This window comes from Gossypium raimondii, chromosome 3 (assembly GCF_025698545.1).
Source record: "Gossypium raimondii isolate GPD5lz chromosome 3, ASM2569854v1, whole genome shotgun sequence".
NCBI lineage: Eukaryota > Viridiplantae > Streptophyta > Magnoliopsida > Malvales > Malvaceae > Gossypium > Gossypium raimondii.
The window spans coordinates 58341785-58360899 of record NC_068567.1 but is presented as its reverse complement, the minus strand read 5'-3'; the positions used below and the strand labels follow the sequence as shown (position 1 = coordinate 58360899).

The 19115-nt window shown below is 35.2% G+C and overlaps 1 protein-coding gene across 1 annotated transcript; it reads left to right on the top strand.

Moving 5' to 3' along the window:
- Positions 1 to 6931: 6931 nt before the first annotated feature.
- LOC105794989 (putative GEM-like protein 8) lies at positions 6932 to 8243 on the top strand. The gene is made up of 3 exons (XM_012624410.2): positions 6932 to 7343; positions 7439 to 7519; positions 7612 to 8243. The coding sequence occupies exons 1-3, from the start codon at positions 7205 to 7207 to the stop codon at positions 8079 to 8081; spliced, it is 690 nt and encodes a 229-aa protein (XP_012479864.1). The 5' UTR covers positions 6932 to 7204; the 3' UTR covers positions 8082 to 8243.
- The last annotated feature ends 10872 nt before the right edge of the window (positions 8244 to 19115 follow it).

Below are 19115 nucleotides of genomic sequence, written 5' to 3'. Positions count from 1 at the left end.
ACTTTTTTAGTTTTACTTAAAGCAAGCTAAATGTTCTCTTTATTTTTCATATGCATTATGCCTAATTTTTATAAAACTTTAGAGTGATATTTCTTTCATGGTAAAATCTAAATTACACAGTGGATAGAAACCATACTTGAGGACAAGCATGGGCTAAGTAGGGGGAATTTGATAATACTCTGGAATGACATATTTTTATATATTAATTACATATTTATTTTGGGTATGATCCTACTAATTTGAGCTATTTATGGTTTTTTATCTTGTAGGGACTAAATTGAAGGCAAAAGGAAATTTAGGGGCAAAAAGCGTGAATTTAAAGATAAAATGGGCCAGTTAGCGAAATAGGAAAGAAGTGACGCCGAAAATGCAAAGTGTGGAAGACATGGGGGCAAAAGTGCAAAGAAGAGATTTTATAAACACAATACTCTATTTAAATTTTAATTATATTAGGATAATTGTTAAGATTATTTTTTAGATTTAATTTTAGCTTTTATCTCAATTTATCTTTTAGAATTTAGATAGGAATAGACTAGGTTTTCTAAGTATTATAAATAGAGGATGGAGTGGCATCAATTTCATTCATCTTTTCTATAAAGCTCTCTCTCCCAAAGAGCTTAGCCTTTGTTTCTTTCATTTATTAAATAAAATTCCATTTTTATTAAGTTTATTTCTTTTTTCTTTTACAAAAAGCATGAGCCACTAAATTCATCTAGCCAAAGGTTGTCGAGATTCCCCAAAAAGGGTTCATGAGGCTTAGAATTCGCGCTTAGCCTTCTTAATGAATATTCATTGTTTCTCTGTATTACGGGGCTGACGCTTCCATCCATGTCCCTTCAAAAGTGATCTTTTCATCTTGTGCAAAGACGACCGCTTTGTACGTTTTGGGAAGGTTGCACAGTCAGTTCGTTAGCTTACTGCGTCAATGGTTGTCGAGCCCAAAAGACAAAATGGCGTGGCATTCGCCATTGAGAAGTGATGATCTAGTGTAAGACGGTCTCACAAAAGAGATGGTTGGCTAGAGTCAGGTTCCTCTAAATCGGAAGTCTAAAATCTAAGTGGAGCTAGTAGTCGTAGGCGTTCTCTTCCACTATAACTTGCTTAATCTGTTCGAGAAGGATCACCTAAAAGCCTAGGATTGAACCTAAGGAGGATTGAGACAACCGGAGGCTAGAATCTCTCCATAAAAAAACTCTCTTTTCTCAACTCTGCTTATCTTTACAATTTTAATTTCAATTAACGCAATTTCAATTCAATTAAACTTTTAATTCTATTTTTTTTTATTTTTTTCCAAGTATGCAGGTTTTCTTGGGCACGACTCTGTCCAGGATCTCGAGGAACAGGAAATTGTGCAAATCTAAACCCTGAGGATTTGACCCTACTTCCCTTATACTATTCTTTTCGTTATTTTATAGGGATAGGATATTTTTGGTGCTCTCAACAACGCATCAAACTCTTTGGGCTGAGGTATTTAACACTGCAATATATTTTCAAAACAGGCTGCCTACTAAAGCATTGCTTGAAAAAACACCATTTGAAGCTTGGTTTGGCTTCAAGCCATCACTCGCTCACCTGAGGGTGTTTGGATACATATGTTATGCACATATTCCTACAGCCAAAAGGGACAAGTTAGCCAAGAAAGCTCAGCCTGACATTCTGGTGTGCTACAGCAATGTCAAGAAAGGCTATAGGATTCTGGATCCTACAACCAAAAGGGTCTTTGTGAGTAGAGATGTTGTATTTGATGAGAAGTCAAGCCGGAACTGGGATAAAAGTGAACCAGAAGCTATTGCTGAAGACTTGGTTATAGATTAGATTGAAAGAGATCAAAATGTTCCTGAAATAGACATATATGATGAGCCAGTTAGGGGAACCAGACCCTTGAGTGAAATATATGAGAGGGCTGATGTGGCTGTTGTTGAACCAACCTATTTTGAAGAAGCTCAAACTCAGTAAGGATGGAAGCAAGCCATGATAGATGAGATGACCATGATTCACAAAAATAAAACCTGGAAGTTAGTTACAAGACCAACTCACAAAAAAAGGTTATAGGAGTGAAATAGGTGTTTTTAGCCAAACAAAATGCTGATGGAAGCTTGAAAAAACTAAAAGCAAGGTTGGTTGTGAAGGGATTTAGTCAGAAATATGGAATTGACTACCTTGAAACATTTGCACCAGTGGCAAGGCTTGATACAATCGGACTACTGGTTGCATTGGCTACACAAAGACAGTGGAAAATACATCAACTTGATGTAAAATCTGCCTTCATCAATGGATTTCTTGATGAGAAGATCTATGTTGAACAACCTGAAGGTTTCAAAGTTGAACAACCTGAAGGTTTCAAAGTTCCTGGTGAAGAAGACAATGTTTGCAAGCTGAGAAAAGCCTTGTATGGCTTAAAACATGCTCCAAGTGCCTGGTATGCTAGAATTGACACTTACTTGGTGAGCCTGGGATTCAAAAGAAGCATCAGTGAGCCAACTTTGTATGTGAAAATGAGGGTGATGAAACACAGCTCATAATCTCCTTATATGTGGATGACCTGCTAGTGACAGGAGAAAACAAGGCTATACTGACTAACTTCAAAGGCAAGATGGAAAGTATGTTTGAAATGTCAGACTTGGGTGAAATGTCCTACTTCATTGGTATAGAAGTGCCCCAGACTCAGCAATGGATTTTCTTGAGTCAAAAGTCATTTGTCTTGAAGATTCTAAACAAGTTCTCTATGCAAAATTGCAAAGAACTAGCACTCCAGTTGTTGTTAGAGAAAAATTTTCAAGCCAATGTGACTTTAAGAAAGTATGTAAAACATCCTATAGAAGCTTGGTGGGATGTTTACTTTACTTAACAGCTACAAGACCGGATATAATGTATGTTGTTAGTCTCTTATCCAGGTTCATGCATTGCTGCAATGTGAACCATTTTCAAGCTGCAAAGAGAGTTCTCAGATACATCAAAGGCACTCAAAGCTTTGGAATAATGTTTACCAAGGTGGAAAGCATAAAGCTGCTTGGTTTTTCTGATAGTGACTAGGCAGGATCGATAGATGACATGAAAAGCACCTCAGGGTATCTGTTTACCCTTGGTTCAACCATTTTTTGTTGGAGCTCAAAAAAGCAAACTGTTGTTGCTCAATCAACAGCTTAGGCAGAGTATGTAGCAGCTGCAGAAGCAGTAAACCAAGCAATTTGGTTAAGGAAGATCATGTCTAACTTGAACTTACACCAAAGGGAAGCAACAGAGATTAAATGTGACAACCAATCTGCTATTGCAATTGCAAAGAATCCAGAGTTTCATGGGAAAACAAAACATTTTAAGATCAAGCTTCATTTTGTTAGGGAAATGGAACAATCTTAAGAAGTTAAACTGATTCATTGCAGTTCTGAAGATCAACTAGATGATATCTTAACAAAGCCTCTTTGTGTGTCAAGATTCAAGGATTTGAGAGCAAAATTGGGAGTTTGTAGCATGCAAGCCAAGGAGGAGTGTTGAAGCTAGCTTACATGCAAACCATGAAGCAGACCATAAAGCAGACCAAGCTGCCCCGAGCCATGCAAGTTGCTGCTGAAGATCATGCAAATGTTTTGTTACTTAGTTAGATATGAACTAAGTTATTAGCATGTTTGATGTAATTAGGTGCTGATAGATTGATAAATCAGTTTTACCAAGTGTACAAGTTATGTTTATCAAGTTTCTATGCTACTTAGTGGAGTTAGGTAAATGTTTAGGTAGCATGTTTTCATCATTTTGGCCAGCTAAATGTCTGGTATATGTAATGGCTTTATGCCTTTATTCAATGTAATGAAAATCTTTCAAATTCTTATTCATTTTTCTAGTTTTACTTAAGCACTTTTAAGTTCACAAAACTATAGTTGATTCTCTTGTTTGATCAACAAGAAATTGAAGCTTATTGCTTAAGTTTTTGTCAAACACATTTTTGTTTTCTTAGTTCCAACACAAAAGCTGTAAAAATAACCCTATACATATTTTGATATTAAGATTAGCGTATAATTCAAGGTACATTCAAGATAGATTTCTGCTGCAGTTTGTGTTGTTTTTTCATAGATGAGTGGGTTTGAGAGTTGAGAATAAAAGGAGATAATATGATTTGTGCGATTTTTGCTGCATTTGTGGGAAAGGTTTCATATAGCAACTGATAATATGATTTGCAAATAATCTTCAACTGGTTAAAAATAAATGGAGAAATGTGTTAATGCACTTACAAGGCAATGAGTAGTTGCACTCTAAATTGGGATATGGAAGACAAGAATGAGGATAAGAGTGTTGATACAATGTACTGAAGAACTGTGCTTGCAAACACCACAATGTCACTCTAGATCGATTCTGAATCAATGATTGTACGATTATTGTCATAATTCATTAGATATGGCAGTAATTAGAAGCATGTACGTTGATTAATACTCGTAAAATTACTTGAACACTACCTAGTCATTTCATTTGTAAATAGATTGATTCAATTTTATTAATAATTGTACGATTAATTATATAATTCATTCGATTGAATCAATGAATGTCACAATTCATTTTACTACGATAGTAGTTTGGGGAATGTACAATTGATTAATATTGTGAGAGTTCATTATTTTGTCTTCTAGTTGCATGTTTAGTTGCAATTGGATTTACTAACTAAATCATGAAAAAATTGAGATGGCAATAGAAGTTAGTTACACAATTTAAAAACTTCCTATATTTGTGCAGTTTTATTGAGAGAGTAATCCACTATCAATCTATAGTACATGATGTGATTTAAGTTCAACTCACTCATTAACTTGCAATCCCACTCCTATATATTAACTAGGTCACTCTCTCAACTAAATCTTTTCGCTTGAAAGATTAGTTATAAACTAAACAATGAGAATATTTTGTACAAAACAATTATGCACTAAAATAAATTCCTTAGAATGAAAATGTTAGTGTTCTCAATCTCCTTGAATTTAGCTAGATCAGGTCTTTAATATGGAATAAAAAAAGAGAAATTTCTGGGAATAATCTTCTAAGGAACCAAATCTCTTTAATTAGGGAAATTTGATCCCATTGAAAGTCTTCTAAGAGTAAAATTGCTACTAAAATTCTTAGAGATATGCATTAAAAAAGTTCAAAGTTTTTCAATAAAAAATGTTTATACATATATGGCAAGTTACACAAAAATCTAGATGCAGGTTGAGTTGCATCTAGCATTGCATCTAGAATATATAATTTGTTAAATATCAACACCAACTTATTACACAATATATTTTGTTAATGTTTATGTTGTAAAAAGTTTCACTTTTGTGAGTAGGAACAAAGTAATTTGTTAGCAAGGGAATGAATCTCACATCACTTGGGTACAAAAGGCACAGGGGTTATGAGTTTATATAAAAACCCATATCCCGCATTACTTAAAAAAATAAGTACATAGACTAAAATTAATCAAATTATTGTGCGCATGCAAATGAATCAAAAACCTAGACATAATACATGAATTAATAGTAGAATTTAATCTTTTAAAATGGTTAATTTCTATCAAGTTGATGACCTGATTAAGGGTGAGACAGTAAAAAACTTAAATAATAGTAAGCAATTATTTTTTTGCTTAAAATTGGTTCTGAGGCTGAAAAACCATAATGAATCTTACCAACTATTAATTTTCCGTGTTGCCAACACTCGTAAAAGCCAGCCAACCCTCCCTTTATTCGGCCCCTATTATCAACTTTTTCGAATTCATTTAGGGAATGCTCCTGAGGTGGCAGTCTTACATCATGCCAATTATGGGATGCTCCTATGATATGTTTTCCTTGAACTCCCTCCATTCTTGTGTTGCTTGCTTTTATGTTAAGCAAATGCTTCACAATATCATAATCTTGATTGTTGATTTGGGCATTGGAAAAAAGCAGGTGATGTGAGTCTAAATCTTTATATTACATGGCCTACTCCCCATTCATTTCCACCTCAGTATTACAAATTAAAGAATGTTTAAAAAGAGTTAATGCATTCCAGTTAAGCATATGAATGCTAACTTGGTGTGGTTGCTTCTTTTGTTTGACCATTGGAGTCCATAATTCTTTATAGAAACCCCACTTTCTGGAATGAATCACATATAGAATAGAAGCTCCTGGGGTTTTTAAGATCCCTTAACTGACAGGAAAATGAAGATTGTAGCCATAATTCCTGTCCTTAAAGGGATTAACTGTGAAAAAGGAAAAGAGATTGTATGGAAAAATCCTGCACCATGTGAAAGTACATAATGAATTTGGGAATTTTAAACTATTTTTGAGCTATTTATAAATCCAGCACTTTACCATCTTTTCACCTGTGCTAAACATAGAGAGCTGCAAAGTGCAAAGCAAATAAATCATTGCTCACCAAATTGTTAGCAACAAAAGTATTGTGAAAATAATATGAAATACCAATATTTATCATTTCTTAAACAAAGAAATCCAACTTAAAATAATACCCAACAACTTTGGAGAGAGCTACTACTCAGAGCTCTTTAAAATGTCCAATAAACAAAGATGCAGTTCAGCATCACAGTTGATCTCACATGCTCATGGATGTCGCTGCATTATCGTGCAAGATGCATCTTATCGTATCCCTTAATATGCAATTTGTGCTGGTTGATGTGAACCTTTCATTGCTTTTCTTTCTTGACCAGTAAGGAGTGGCAGACATCAGAAAGCTACAATGCCAACTCAGAAAGTAGCAAAACCACATCTTCTTAGAGTCGGTAAAAGAGAAAAAAAAGTTACTTTAAAAGGTTGTCTCAACTACACAGGGTATTGTTTTATATTTTTTACTGCACTGCCCATTTTCAAGGACTATGCCTTTTCCATTTAGTTATGTTTTTTTCCCATGGTTGTTTTCTATTTATTTATACTTAAAAAAGTTGAATATACCGGATATTCGTATTAGAGTTTGGTCTATTGAACATGTTGGAGGACTTCATTAATAAGGATCTTTTCTTTTTCTTAAAGGAACCAAATCTTCTTATAATCTTCCTTCATTTTTTGCTTTCAAATTCTAACTTTTGGAATTGATGAGCTATTGGTGACTCATGCACCAAAAAAGTTAGATTCAACTTCCACTTCTACACCCCCTTTAAATACACACCATTTCCCAAAAATCATGATTCATCACAACCTCAAGAAACATTCAACAACTCGTTGGCATTGAATTCCATTTCATTCATCAAAAAAAAGAAAAAAAAATGAAGAACCAGATGCTTAAACAAGTTATTGGAGTACCAATCAAAGCAGCAAGTTATAGAGTTGAGAGAAGAACATCAAGGCAATACTTACCTGATGCTGCTGGCCAATACCACGTTTCATCACAAGGGTGTACAAAAAGTAGGTCTCCCTTTCAATCTTCACCAATGGTGGATATGGGAATTTCATGTTAAAGTTGTTTCTTTTTTCTAATGAGAAACTGTTTCTAATTGCAGGCAAAGGAAACTTTGTACTCAAAAGGATGAACTTGCTAGGGAAGAAAGCCGATACGTTCGCCCATGGAGTCCGAGAGCATGGTATGAACACTCTTAAGCTATCAGTTATATTAATGATGTCTCTTAAGATTAAAGTGAAATGAAAGCTAAAGTTTTCATTTTTGAAACTACAGTGAGACTGGGGCCAAAGATCAGTGAAACAGTGAAGGGAAAGCTGAGTTTAGGGGCAAGGATTCTTCAAGTAGGAGGGTTAGAGAAGATTTTCAAGCAATTGTTTAGTTTCAAAGAAGGGGAGAAGCTGTTGAAGGCTTGCCAATGCTATTTATCAACAACAGCAGGCCCTATTGCTGGCCTACTTTTCATCTCATCTGAAAAGGTTGCCTTTTGCAGTGATAGATCAATCAAAGTACCTTCTGCAAATGGAGAATTTCTGAGAGTCCATTACAAGGTTGTGGTTCCAGTTGAGAAAATAAAGGGGGTGAACCAGAGTGAAAACATGAAGAAACCATGGCAAAAGTACGTGGAAATTGTGACAGTGGATGGTTTCGATATCTGGTTCATGGGGTTCTTGAATTATCACAAAGCTTTCAAATGTCTGCAGCAGGTAGTCTCAAAGAGACTGGGTGATGTTGACACTTTCTAGGTGGCTTAACAAATGCTTCATGAGATGAAATGCGGATGAGTAATCAGTAAATCACTGTTACAATTGTAAAAACAAATTGTTGTTCTAGATTGAATATACATTATATACCATCCTTAATTAAGGATCAAATTTAAATTCTATTTTATGCCAATTTTTACTCAATTGGAATTGTCCATTGTAACCTGACTAAGATACGTTTTATTTACAAGTACGTTGTGTCAGTAATGAGTTTAGTCTTTAAATAAGCCATTGGGAGAGAATTTGCAGGTATCTATGCAGGTAATTGTGCAATTGGCAACTGTAAATGTGGCAGATTTATGATTAGGACAGCAATTTTAGCAGAATTTATCCATTTAAAAATGATTAATTTCTATAACTTACAAATAAGAAATGGATTAATAGCAGAATTTATCCACTTAAAAATGGTTTATTTCGATCAAGTAATTGCAATGCTTGTGGTAAGAGGTGATGGTAATGGAAGAGTTGGTAGGGAGCAAGTATTTACAAAAATTGTTCTACTCCACCGCTTGTTTCCACATTTCAAGTGATAGATCAAGAATGAAGTTAGGGGTGCCAGGTAAGGGCCCTCGCTTCCCCTTTAGCTAATATATATACTACAATAATTTGATGTTTCAATATAAAGAAATATTTTTATGTGACATATCTAATAATTTATTATTCGTCAATATATAAAATTGTCATGTATAGTTATTAATTAATTAAAAAAATAATTAAGGATTTAGAATCAATCAATTTAAAAAATACAAAATTGGTTCTTAAGGCATCAATTGGTTCTAATCTGTCTCTGACATAGTGTAGCATCTGGTGCTCTAGTGTCACGGGCCGCAGTTCAAAGCCCGTGACCAGCGCACCAAATGCATCCAATGGAGGTCTGTTGCTCAGATGGGGATCATTTGGCCCACAAGAACTGGCCCGATTCAAAGAGATATTGGACAAGCCTGTCAGATTGAAGCCTGGTTGGCCCGATAGCGAAGAGATGGCAACTTAGGCTAATATGGTAACTAATCTTAGAAGATAGAGGGAATCATATCTTGTAAAGATTAGATTAGATTTGATAAGGCTTATCTTGTAAATCCCTAAAATTAAGGGATATGGTTAAATCTCATCCGTCGATGTAATTGTATCTTGACCGTCGGTTTTGGGGGAGCTCAACTATAAATAGAGAGCCTCCCCCTCATTTGTACTCACTCCTGAATTGTTTCATTATTCTTTGTGAATAAGAATTGAGAGCATTTACTCAAACACTTTGCGAGCGCTCTTTCTGTTGTTCTTTGGCTTAGCTTCTTTTGGCACAATCGCTTCCGCTATACAAGTTGGTGCCTTGGAGGAATTCTAAGGAATCCTCACTTTTGGGCGTAAAGGCTGACTTAGGAGAGTTTGGAGCAAACGGATCGCCTAAGGCCGCACGGTTTGCGAGATGAAAGGTCTAGCCCCGTGACAAGTGGTATCAGAGCCAAGGTTTGAACCAAGTAATATTCGAGTTGTTGGTTCAAAGGCACCGTTGGGATGTCAAAATAAGAGTTCGAACAAAGGTGGGCGAGGAAGTCTTTGAGGGAGACATTATCGACAATAGAGGAACGTGTGGGAAAACTCGAGGGATCCATGGAGGATGTAAAGGAGGCACTCGATGGGGGTCGAGGATCGCATAGCAAACTGGAAGGAGCAGTCCAGAGACTATGTAAAGATGTCTCTTAGTTCCACCATGGATAAGGTAAACGAGTTGTTTAATTCACACAGGGATAAACTGTCGGAAAGGAATGATGCTCTCGAGGCCATGATGATGGCTTTGAAGGAGGAAAAATGGCCACGACGAGGGCTTTGAGCACAAGAATAGAGGAGCTCGAGGTAGAGCTGGCCTTGTGTCAAGCAGCCGTGGGGAAAGGAGTGGCAAATGCAGCACTCAATAACGAGGATGTCCCAAAGCCGAAAGAGTTTGTGGGGACAAGGTCTGCATGTGATGTGGAAAATTTCTTGTGGAGGATGGAAAACTACTTCCGTGCCAAAGGCATCATGGAGGATGCGGTTAAGGTAAACATTGCTTCAATGTTTCTTACTGACATTGCGCTTTTATGGTGGCGAGGTAGGACCACAGATAAAAGGCATGGTGAGATTGGGACGTGGCAAGAGTTCCAATGCGAATTGAAGGGACAGTTTTACCCAGAGTTTACCGAGGAAGAAGCTCGGGCAAAGTTGCAAGGGATAATGCAACGGGGCATAGTGGGGGAGTATGTTCGAGTGTTCAAGGAACTCATGCTCCAAGTTTCAGATTTGACTGATGAAAAAACATTGCTTGCTTTTCAAAGGGGATTGAAGCCGTGGGTCAGACAGGAGGTGGAACAAAGAGGTGTCCAAAAGTTGTCAGAAGCCATGACGGTAGTTGAGTCCGTGGGCAAGCTTGGTCTAGGGAAAGACAAGCTTGGGTCTTCCAAGTCCGAGGAAAAGGGCGTATGTGAAATGGATCACAAGGAAGATAGAGTTAATGGCAATGGCAACGGCGACAATGGTGGTAATGGGAAACCACGAGTTGGGAAGAAGAAACCCAAGAGGAAAAGGGACAAGCTGAAATGCTTTCTTTGCGACGGTCCACACATGCTGAAGAAATGTCCGAGGAAATCCGCGCTTAAGGAGAAGCCGGTGGGTAAGGCCTTGGTACTTGGTTCGAGCGCAAGGGGTGTCGAAGCCAAGGAGGCCAAAAGCGAGAAGAAGCCAGTGGAGTGCTTCTTGTGTCATGGTCCGCATAGGTTGCGGAAGTGTCCGAGAAAGTCTGTCATCGAGGGGAACAATGGAGCAGACAATGAGCCCAAGAAGCTTGGTTCAAGCAAGGGAAAAGTTGAAGCCAAGAGGGCAAAGAGGAGCAAGAAGAAGCGAGTTAAGTGCTTCTTGTGCCGTGGTCTGCATGAGTTGCGGTACTATCGAAAGCAAGCCGGAGTCAAAAGAAGGGCAACGTCTGAGGTGAGTCGTCGGAGGGGCTTCCACCCAAGGAAGAGGTGAGTTTGTCATCAAACTTAGTGGAAAAGGTTACGATGAAAACAGTGAAGCTGGGACCAATGAGGCTCAAGTTGAGTGAAGCGTCAGAGTTGGCCGAGTCACCGACAAGGCTTCCACCTATGGGAGAGGTGGGTGGTGCGTCAGACTTCAATAAAAAGGAAGCGATACATGTGGGACAGTTGACCAGAGTAGATGCAGCGAGTAGGACGGCTCGAGTTAAGAAGCGACGTAAGCCGAGGCAAGAGTCCCGAAGGAAGGGAAAGGCTAAGGCGTCGAGACGAGACAGAGGCGAATCAAGTCAGTGCCATTCAGAAGTTGCAACGAGGACGTTGCGAGAATGGGTGGGGAAGAATGTCACGGGCCGCAGTTCAAAGCCCGTGACCAGCGCACCAAATGCATCCAATGGAGGTCTGTTGCTCAGATGGGGATCATTTGGCCCACAAGAACTGGCCCGATTCAAAGAGATATTGGACAAGCCTGTCAGATTGAAGCCTGGTTGGCCCGATAGCGAAGAGATGGCAACTTAGGCTAATATGGTAACTAATCTTAGAAGATAGAGGGAATCATATCTTGTAAAGATTAGATTAGATTTGATAAGGCTTATCTTGTAAATCCCTAAAATTAAGGGATATGGTTAAATCTCATCCGTCGATGTAATTGTATCTTGACTGTCGGTTTTGGGGGAGCTCAACTATAAATAGAGAGCCTCCTCCTCATTTGTACTCACTCCTGAATTGTTTCATTATTCTTTGTGAATAAGAATTGAGAGCATTTACTCAAACACTTTGCGAGCGCTCTTTCTGTTGTTCTTTGGCTTAGCTTCTTTTGGCACAATCGCTTCCGCTATACAAGTTGGTACCTTGGAGGAATTCTAATGAATCCTCACTTTTGGGCGTAAAGGCTGACTTAGGCGAGTTTGGAGCAAACGGATCGCCTAAGGCCGGACGGTTTGCGAGACGAAAGGTCTAGCCCCGTGACACTAGAGGGTTGTTAAATATGGTTTACAATGGAGAATTGGGTCGAGTTCGTCAGTTTTGTTAAGGAACGATTTTTGGTTGCCTAAGGTTCCTTTACGCAGGGTGAAATCACCGAGAAGTGGAGTTGGACTTGATTTGGTTTCGGATTAATTAATTATTCCAGGTACGAATCAATAGAACTTGGAGCTTATAGTTTCAATTTTTACTGAAGATGAAGCTAATTGCATCATGGATATTCCTTTGCCATGGCACTCGCAAGATGACCAACTGGTTTGGAGTGATGAACATTCTGACTTATACACTGTAAGAAGTGGATATCACCTGCTAATCAATCCCCCCATCTTAGACTTGACTGCGTGCAATGTTTACAAACAACTTTGGCAATTACAATGTCCATCCAAGGTAAAATTCTTAATTTGGAAGTTTATGCGTAATTATGTCCCTAAAAAAAATTCATGAAAAGAGTGGTTACAGATGCTTTATGTCTTTGTTGTTTTTCTGATATCGAAACTGTTAATCATGTAAGTAGAGATTGTGTGTTCACATGTGGAATTTAGGATAAACTGGGAATTAAATTGCCATCAGGTGTATCGCAACTCGACTTTATCAACTAGCTATCATGGCTTTATGTGCAATATACAGGTGCAAAGAAAATTGAGATCGCAACAGCAATGTGGGCAATTTAAACTACAAGAAATAAATGTTACATGGAAGGTAATTCCAATCAAAGGGTTGAGGAACTCATCACCTTTGTCCGAGGGTATGTGCCGAGTTGAGTGTTATAGTGTCGCAATGAAGCATCCAAATTCACAGGCTGAGGTCAGGGGCGAAGCTAGAACAATTTTTTAGGGGGGCCGAATGAAATTTTAATTTTTTATAGTCTATATCTTTATAATTTTTAAAGGCTTAAATCGAATTTTTATAATTTTAGGGGGGGAAAGTGCAATTCTACCTTTATTAATTTAAATTTTTTAAAAAAATTAAAGGGCCTAAATAGTAATTTTCCATTTTAGGGTGCCAGCGCCCCTGCCAGCTCCTCTTAGATTCGCCTCTGGCTGAGGTCCTCTAGTCTCCACCAATATCACTGTATGCCAAATTTAACATATATGTAAGCTTTTCCACTAGAAACAAATGCTCAAGAGTGATTATCTAAGATAACAAGGGCCCAATTTTAGGCTCTTGTTGGAGAAACAACATTTGTATTTGTTCCACCTTTATGACAGAGGCATTAGCGATGGTGCACGGGCTACAGTTTGCTATTTGTAACACCCCTAACCCATATCTATCGCCAGAATAGGGTTATAGAGCATTACCGGAGTTTACAAATTAATTTACAAACATTTCATTATTTCATCAAGCATTCATATTTATAACCAATCAAAATCAAAACATTAATGAGCTAACGTTGGCCAATTTAACTTATTCATGCCATTATAACCCGAATCAAATCATCCAAAATTACTGATAGAACCAATGGATAGTGTGATATATCTCAGACAAGCTTCTAATCGAATCGAGCTTCCGATAATCATTTCAATGCATCTAATAATTATACATATTGCCAATAATAATTCAATTCCAATAATAAAATACATATTTATATAATATTCATCACCAAATAACATTCACTTTAATTAAAATTATACAAAATATAGTTCATACGAACTTACCAGGCTAAATTGCAAAAAAAACCAAAATTCAGGGACATTTTGGTAATTTTCTACTTTCCTCGAATTTCAACCCAATCTTGACCTAAATTAATATTTCATTCAATTTATTAATTTAAATAATAAAACAATTCATTTCATGCAATTTGGTCACTTTTTGACATTTTTACAAATTTACCCTTAAAATTTCACTTTTATTCAATTTAGTCTCTGAACCTAAAACATGCAAATTAGGCATTTTAATGAAAACTCATGCTAGTTGAATAATTATATATTTTCTCCTCCTCCTCTCCATTCCACATCCTTAATGTATATAACATGCTTATATATAACATTATCTATAATTTCACTATTTATTTATATGTTCATTCAAAGTTGTCCACTTGAGTCATAGTCACTAAATTATTTATATATTGAGCTACGAAACTCCGAATTAAGATACGCTAAATTTATATGAAACTAGAATCCCATATATTCTTACCATAAAATTTTCAGAATTTTATGATTTAGCCAATAAGTGCAGTTTATTCTTTAAAGTCATCCCTGTTCTGCTGTCTGACAGTTTCAACCCTTCTTCACTAAAAATTAATTATCTTCTCGTACGGGATTTTTATGTTGTTACCATTTGTTTATATTAAAAATAGACTCATTAATTATTTAAAAATATAAATTTAAGCCCCTAATTATTTTTACAAAATTTTTAATGATTTTACAAAGTCAGAACAGGGGAACCCGAATTCATTCTGACATTGTGTCACAAAATTTATGATATCTCATGATTTACAATTCCATTACTTACACCGTTTCTTCTATGAGAAACTAGACTCAATAAGATTTAATTTAGTTCTTTTTCATCCTCTAATTCAATCTCCACAATTTATGGTGATTTTTCAAAGTTAACCTACTGCTGCTGTCAAAAACTGTTTTAGTGCAAGATGTTGATTACTAAGTTTATAACTCCCTTTCTCTATAATATTTCTGATCACTTTCACTTATTTCCCTTAACTAATATATCAAGAACATAAGACCTTATATAAGAAAACTCTACTATAACATCATTTCTATGTTTCTTCAATAATATCAAACTTAAAAATATATTGAAATCTTGATGTTCTTACCCTGTCTTATTAGTTTCAACTTTTAACTTTATTTTCTCTCTCCTCCAGCTTCTCTTTCTTGAATCTAACTTGATATTCTAGCTCCCCATAGACTCCTTGTCATCTTTCTCTTTCGATGGATATGGAAATTCTTTTGATTTCTAGGTGAAAATGGTAAATTTTTTGTGGAAGAACCAAATTGTAAAGAAAGCAAAACTTTCTTTCTTTCTCTCGTCTTCTCACGTTGGATGCATGGGAAGATGATGATTTCTTTATATCTTTCCTCCCTTTTATATTAATCATTTAATAATAAAATAATACTAATTAAATAACATGTATCTAATTAATTAATTAAATATCACCAACATCATCATTACCTTCTAGAGTTCTCTCTCTCTAATTGACCATTTTACCCTTCATAATCTTTTACAATTTCATCCTTGAGTCATCACTTAATTTGGTAAAATTACGATTTAATCCCTCAAAATTCTTCACCTTTTGAATTTGGTCCTAATTCATCCATTTTCCTTAGTTTCTAGATTATTCCATCCTTAAAATAATTGCACTATTGGTCCTTTAACTTTTTCATATTTACACTTTACCCCCTCAAATTTTGAGTATTTACTCTTGGTCAACAAAACTTTTCTCACTTTTGCGATTTAATCATTTCTTGAATTAATATATCATAATATACTTCCCAATGTTGTCATAACTCAAAATTTCCCTTTTTGTCACTTTATTTCCTTATTTTACTATATCAAGGATACCTAATTTCTTACTGTAGTAGTTTTCGGGGTATTTCAATAGTAATTTTCGGGATATTACACTATTGACTTAGGCTTCCCACATGTGATAATAGATAGTGACTCATTATCAGATATTTTGAAGCTAAACTCATAGGAAATTGATTTATTAGAGATAAACTCATTTACCTAGGATGCAAAGAGACTTTCGGAAAGCTTCATTTCATGTTGTTTAGCGTTCATCGCCAGAAATGGCAACCAAATTGCACATGCAATGGCATTGGAGGGGATGCTTAGGCAAGGGGAGCCTTTCTGGGTAGAAAATGCGCCGTCACTAGCCTTGAATCGTGTTGCGACTGGTCTTGATGTATGGACCCACCTTGATGATCAGATGTGCATGCGAAGTTTTTGGGGAATCATCTTTAATCTATTTTTCCCGTTTTTCTTTTCTGGTTTTCTTCAACATTTTATGATGCTTACCAGGGAGACTAGTGCTGATTGAGCTCAAGCTTTGCTGAAGAGAGGGGATGGTCGGTGTAACAGTCTGTTTTTCAATGGTGTCAGAAATAGTGGTTTCAATGCCACCAAATCCGATGAGTAAGTTCGTAAATATTATTATATAATATTTACGAGTCAAATGTGATTCTAAAAAGGTTTTTGATTTGATAATTTATGTTATTTAAACGATTTATTAAGTTCGAGTGGTAAGAACCTAAGGTTAAGTGGTTTTACAAAATGAGGTATCGGGACCTCGTTTTTATAAACTGAGCTGTAAATATTTTTATAAATATTTACAGAGTACCATTAAGGTGATATTAAAGTTTCGTTGAAAAATTTTAACGTTTCAATAGTTAATTAATTAAAAAGGACTAAATCTTAAAAAGATGTAAAATTGGATCACTTAATTTGAGTGATTTAATGGATTATGTATTAAATGAGGGAGGTTTTATATTGCAATTATATCAATTATATTATTAGTGGACGGTTGTGGCTAAGTAAATGCTTGAAATTTGGTTAGTTTTTTAAAGGGTAAATTAGAAAATTAGTAACATGTATTAAAAGAAAGCAAATATAGTCATCTTTTTACTTGAGAATTGAGTGCCGAAAGTTCCATGGGAGAGTTCATCAAGTTCGGCCATGGTAAAATTTAAGCATGGTAAGCTATTTTTCACCCATTTCTTTTAATTTTTATGTTTTTGAGATCGTTGCAACTAGGTCTAGCTAGCCCGTATATTCGATTTTAAAATTGTTTAAGATTTTGAATGTTGCCATTGATCAATCTAGTGATTTTTTATGTTAAATTATGAATTTGAAACATTATTTGTTATTTAAAATTATTTTATTAAGTGATTTTTGATGAATTTATAGACTAGGGACTAAATTGCTAAAATAATAAAAGTATAAGAATTTTTGTGAAATTATTACAAAATGGGCTGAAATTGAGACTATGAATATTCGGCTAGTGGGAAATTGCAATAAAATGGTTAATTTGCATGGTTTAGGCTCGGGGACTAAATTGAATAAAATAAACTTTAGGGCAATTTTGTAAAATGTAAAAATGACTAAATTACATAAAATATATTTTTTGTTGTCTAAATTAATAAACTGAATGAAATTATTAATTTAGATCAAGATCGAGTGGAAAAATTGAGGAGAATGAAAAATTACCAAATAGTCTTTATACTTTGACATTTCTGCTATTTGGCCAGGTAAGTTTGTACGGTTAAAATTTTAATATTTATTTAAATTAATGAATGGTATAACATGATGTATATATTTATATATATTCCATTGTTGGAAATGAATCATTATCTGAGTTATAATATTGAATTTTGATGTTTGTTTTGAATTGAACGCGGGATAAAGTACATTCGTGTTTTGGTGTATTACGGGGGTTTGGAATGGTGATGGTATTGGAGGAAGATATCAGCATATTACCCAAGTAAACCGAGATTCAGCATTTTTTGAGAACTTTCGCATTATACTTTCTGTTTGGCGTGATTCGGGTGGATCAGCTCTTTTGAGCTTCTGTTCAGCTCTTATGAGTTTTCGTTGGTGTGTTCAGGTGGATCAGCTCTATGAGCTTCTGTTGGTGTGTTCGGGTGGACTAGCTCTATGAGCTTTTGTTGATGATGTACTCTTATCTGTAAGTCGTTCTTCGAATAAAAAATCTCGGTAAGGTAATATGTTTAGTGAATTTGAAAGATCTGTTTTTTATTGAATATTGATATGAACATAAATAAATTCAATAGCTGAGATTGTGGATGATGCTTAGATTTATGCTAAGCTTATAGTTACATAATATCATGTTTAATATTAATGATATACAATGAAATGGTAAATGACAAAAATGAGAATATGCTTATGTTCATAAAAAGCTGGTATGATTCAAAAGGTGTATTTTTCTTATAAAATGGTTTATCATGTAACATCCTGTAAGTCGGTGTGTCGAGAAATATACTTTCGAGACCCCGCCTTTGTGTATCGAGTTTAAAAATATTAATATTATAATTTTGAGAGTTACTTTGGAATATTAAATTGATAATTTTAATTATTAGAGACTAAATTAATTATGAGAAAGAAATAATAGTTATTATTAAATGGCAAAGTAGGGCTTGATTAAAGGACTTATTCAATAAATAGGCCATTACTTATATAGGTTTTCGTAGTGGAAGTTTATGATGGTATATATATACTAAATATATATATAAATTATTGAAACAATTCGTAATTAGAATATATAAAAATTGTAAAAATTTAAAAGAGATGGTTTAATAAGAAAAAGAAATAGTTGCAAGGACTATGTAATTAAATAGTCCATTTTTTAGCCATATGGGGTTAGTGGATGAGTATGAGAAAATATATATATAGGTGATATCATTAATAATTATAATAGGATAATTATTATATGTAAGAGAAATAAATAAAAGCAAAAGAAAATATCAATGATTATAGGAAAAGAAAATAATAAAGAAAAGTAAGTGAGTGTGGGGTGGGGGGGGGGGGGAGAAATGTTTTTCTTCTTCCTTGTTATTGCCGAAAAACCATTCAAGGCAAAAGGGAAAAGCTTGGTTATTTTATTTGCTAACTTTGAATGCATGTAAGTATTTCTCAAAGGGATTTTCATTTTTGTTATATTTTTGAGTTGGGAATAGATTAATTTAGCTAATCTTTATGCTATAATGGAGAACTTTTGGAAGTAGTGGATAATGCCATAGATGTAGTTTAAATTTTCTTTTGGATTTAATGGTGAGCTTAAATGCATGGATGTTTTAGGGAAAAACTTGTTAAGGATAATCTTATAATTTGCACATTGGTAATATATTGGATAATGAGATTGAGTTTAATGTTGTTGGGAGAAATTTGACATGCAAAGGCTGTTTTGCTTTTGAATGTTAGCTGGAAAAAATATAATTAAATGAAGTAGAGATGTTAATTTCAATTGTCATTTTAATGTGATTGTATGATGATTTGAATGGGATTAATGGTTAAGGATGTAGCTGCTGTTAAATTTTTAGATGGCATGGTAATGAGTGATAAA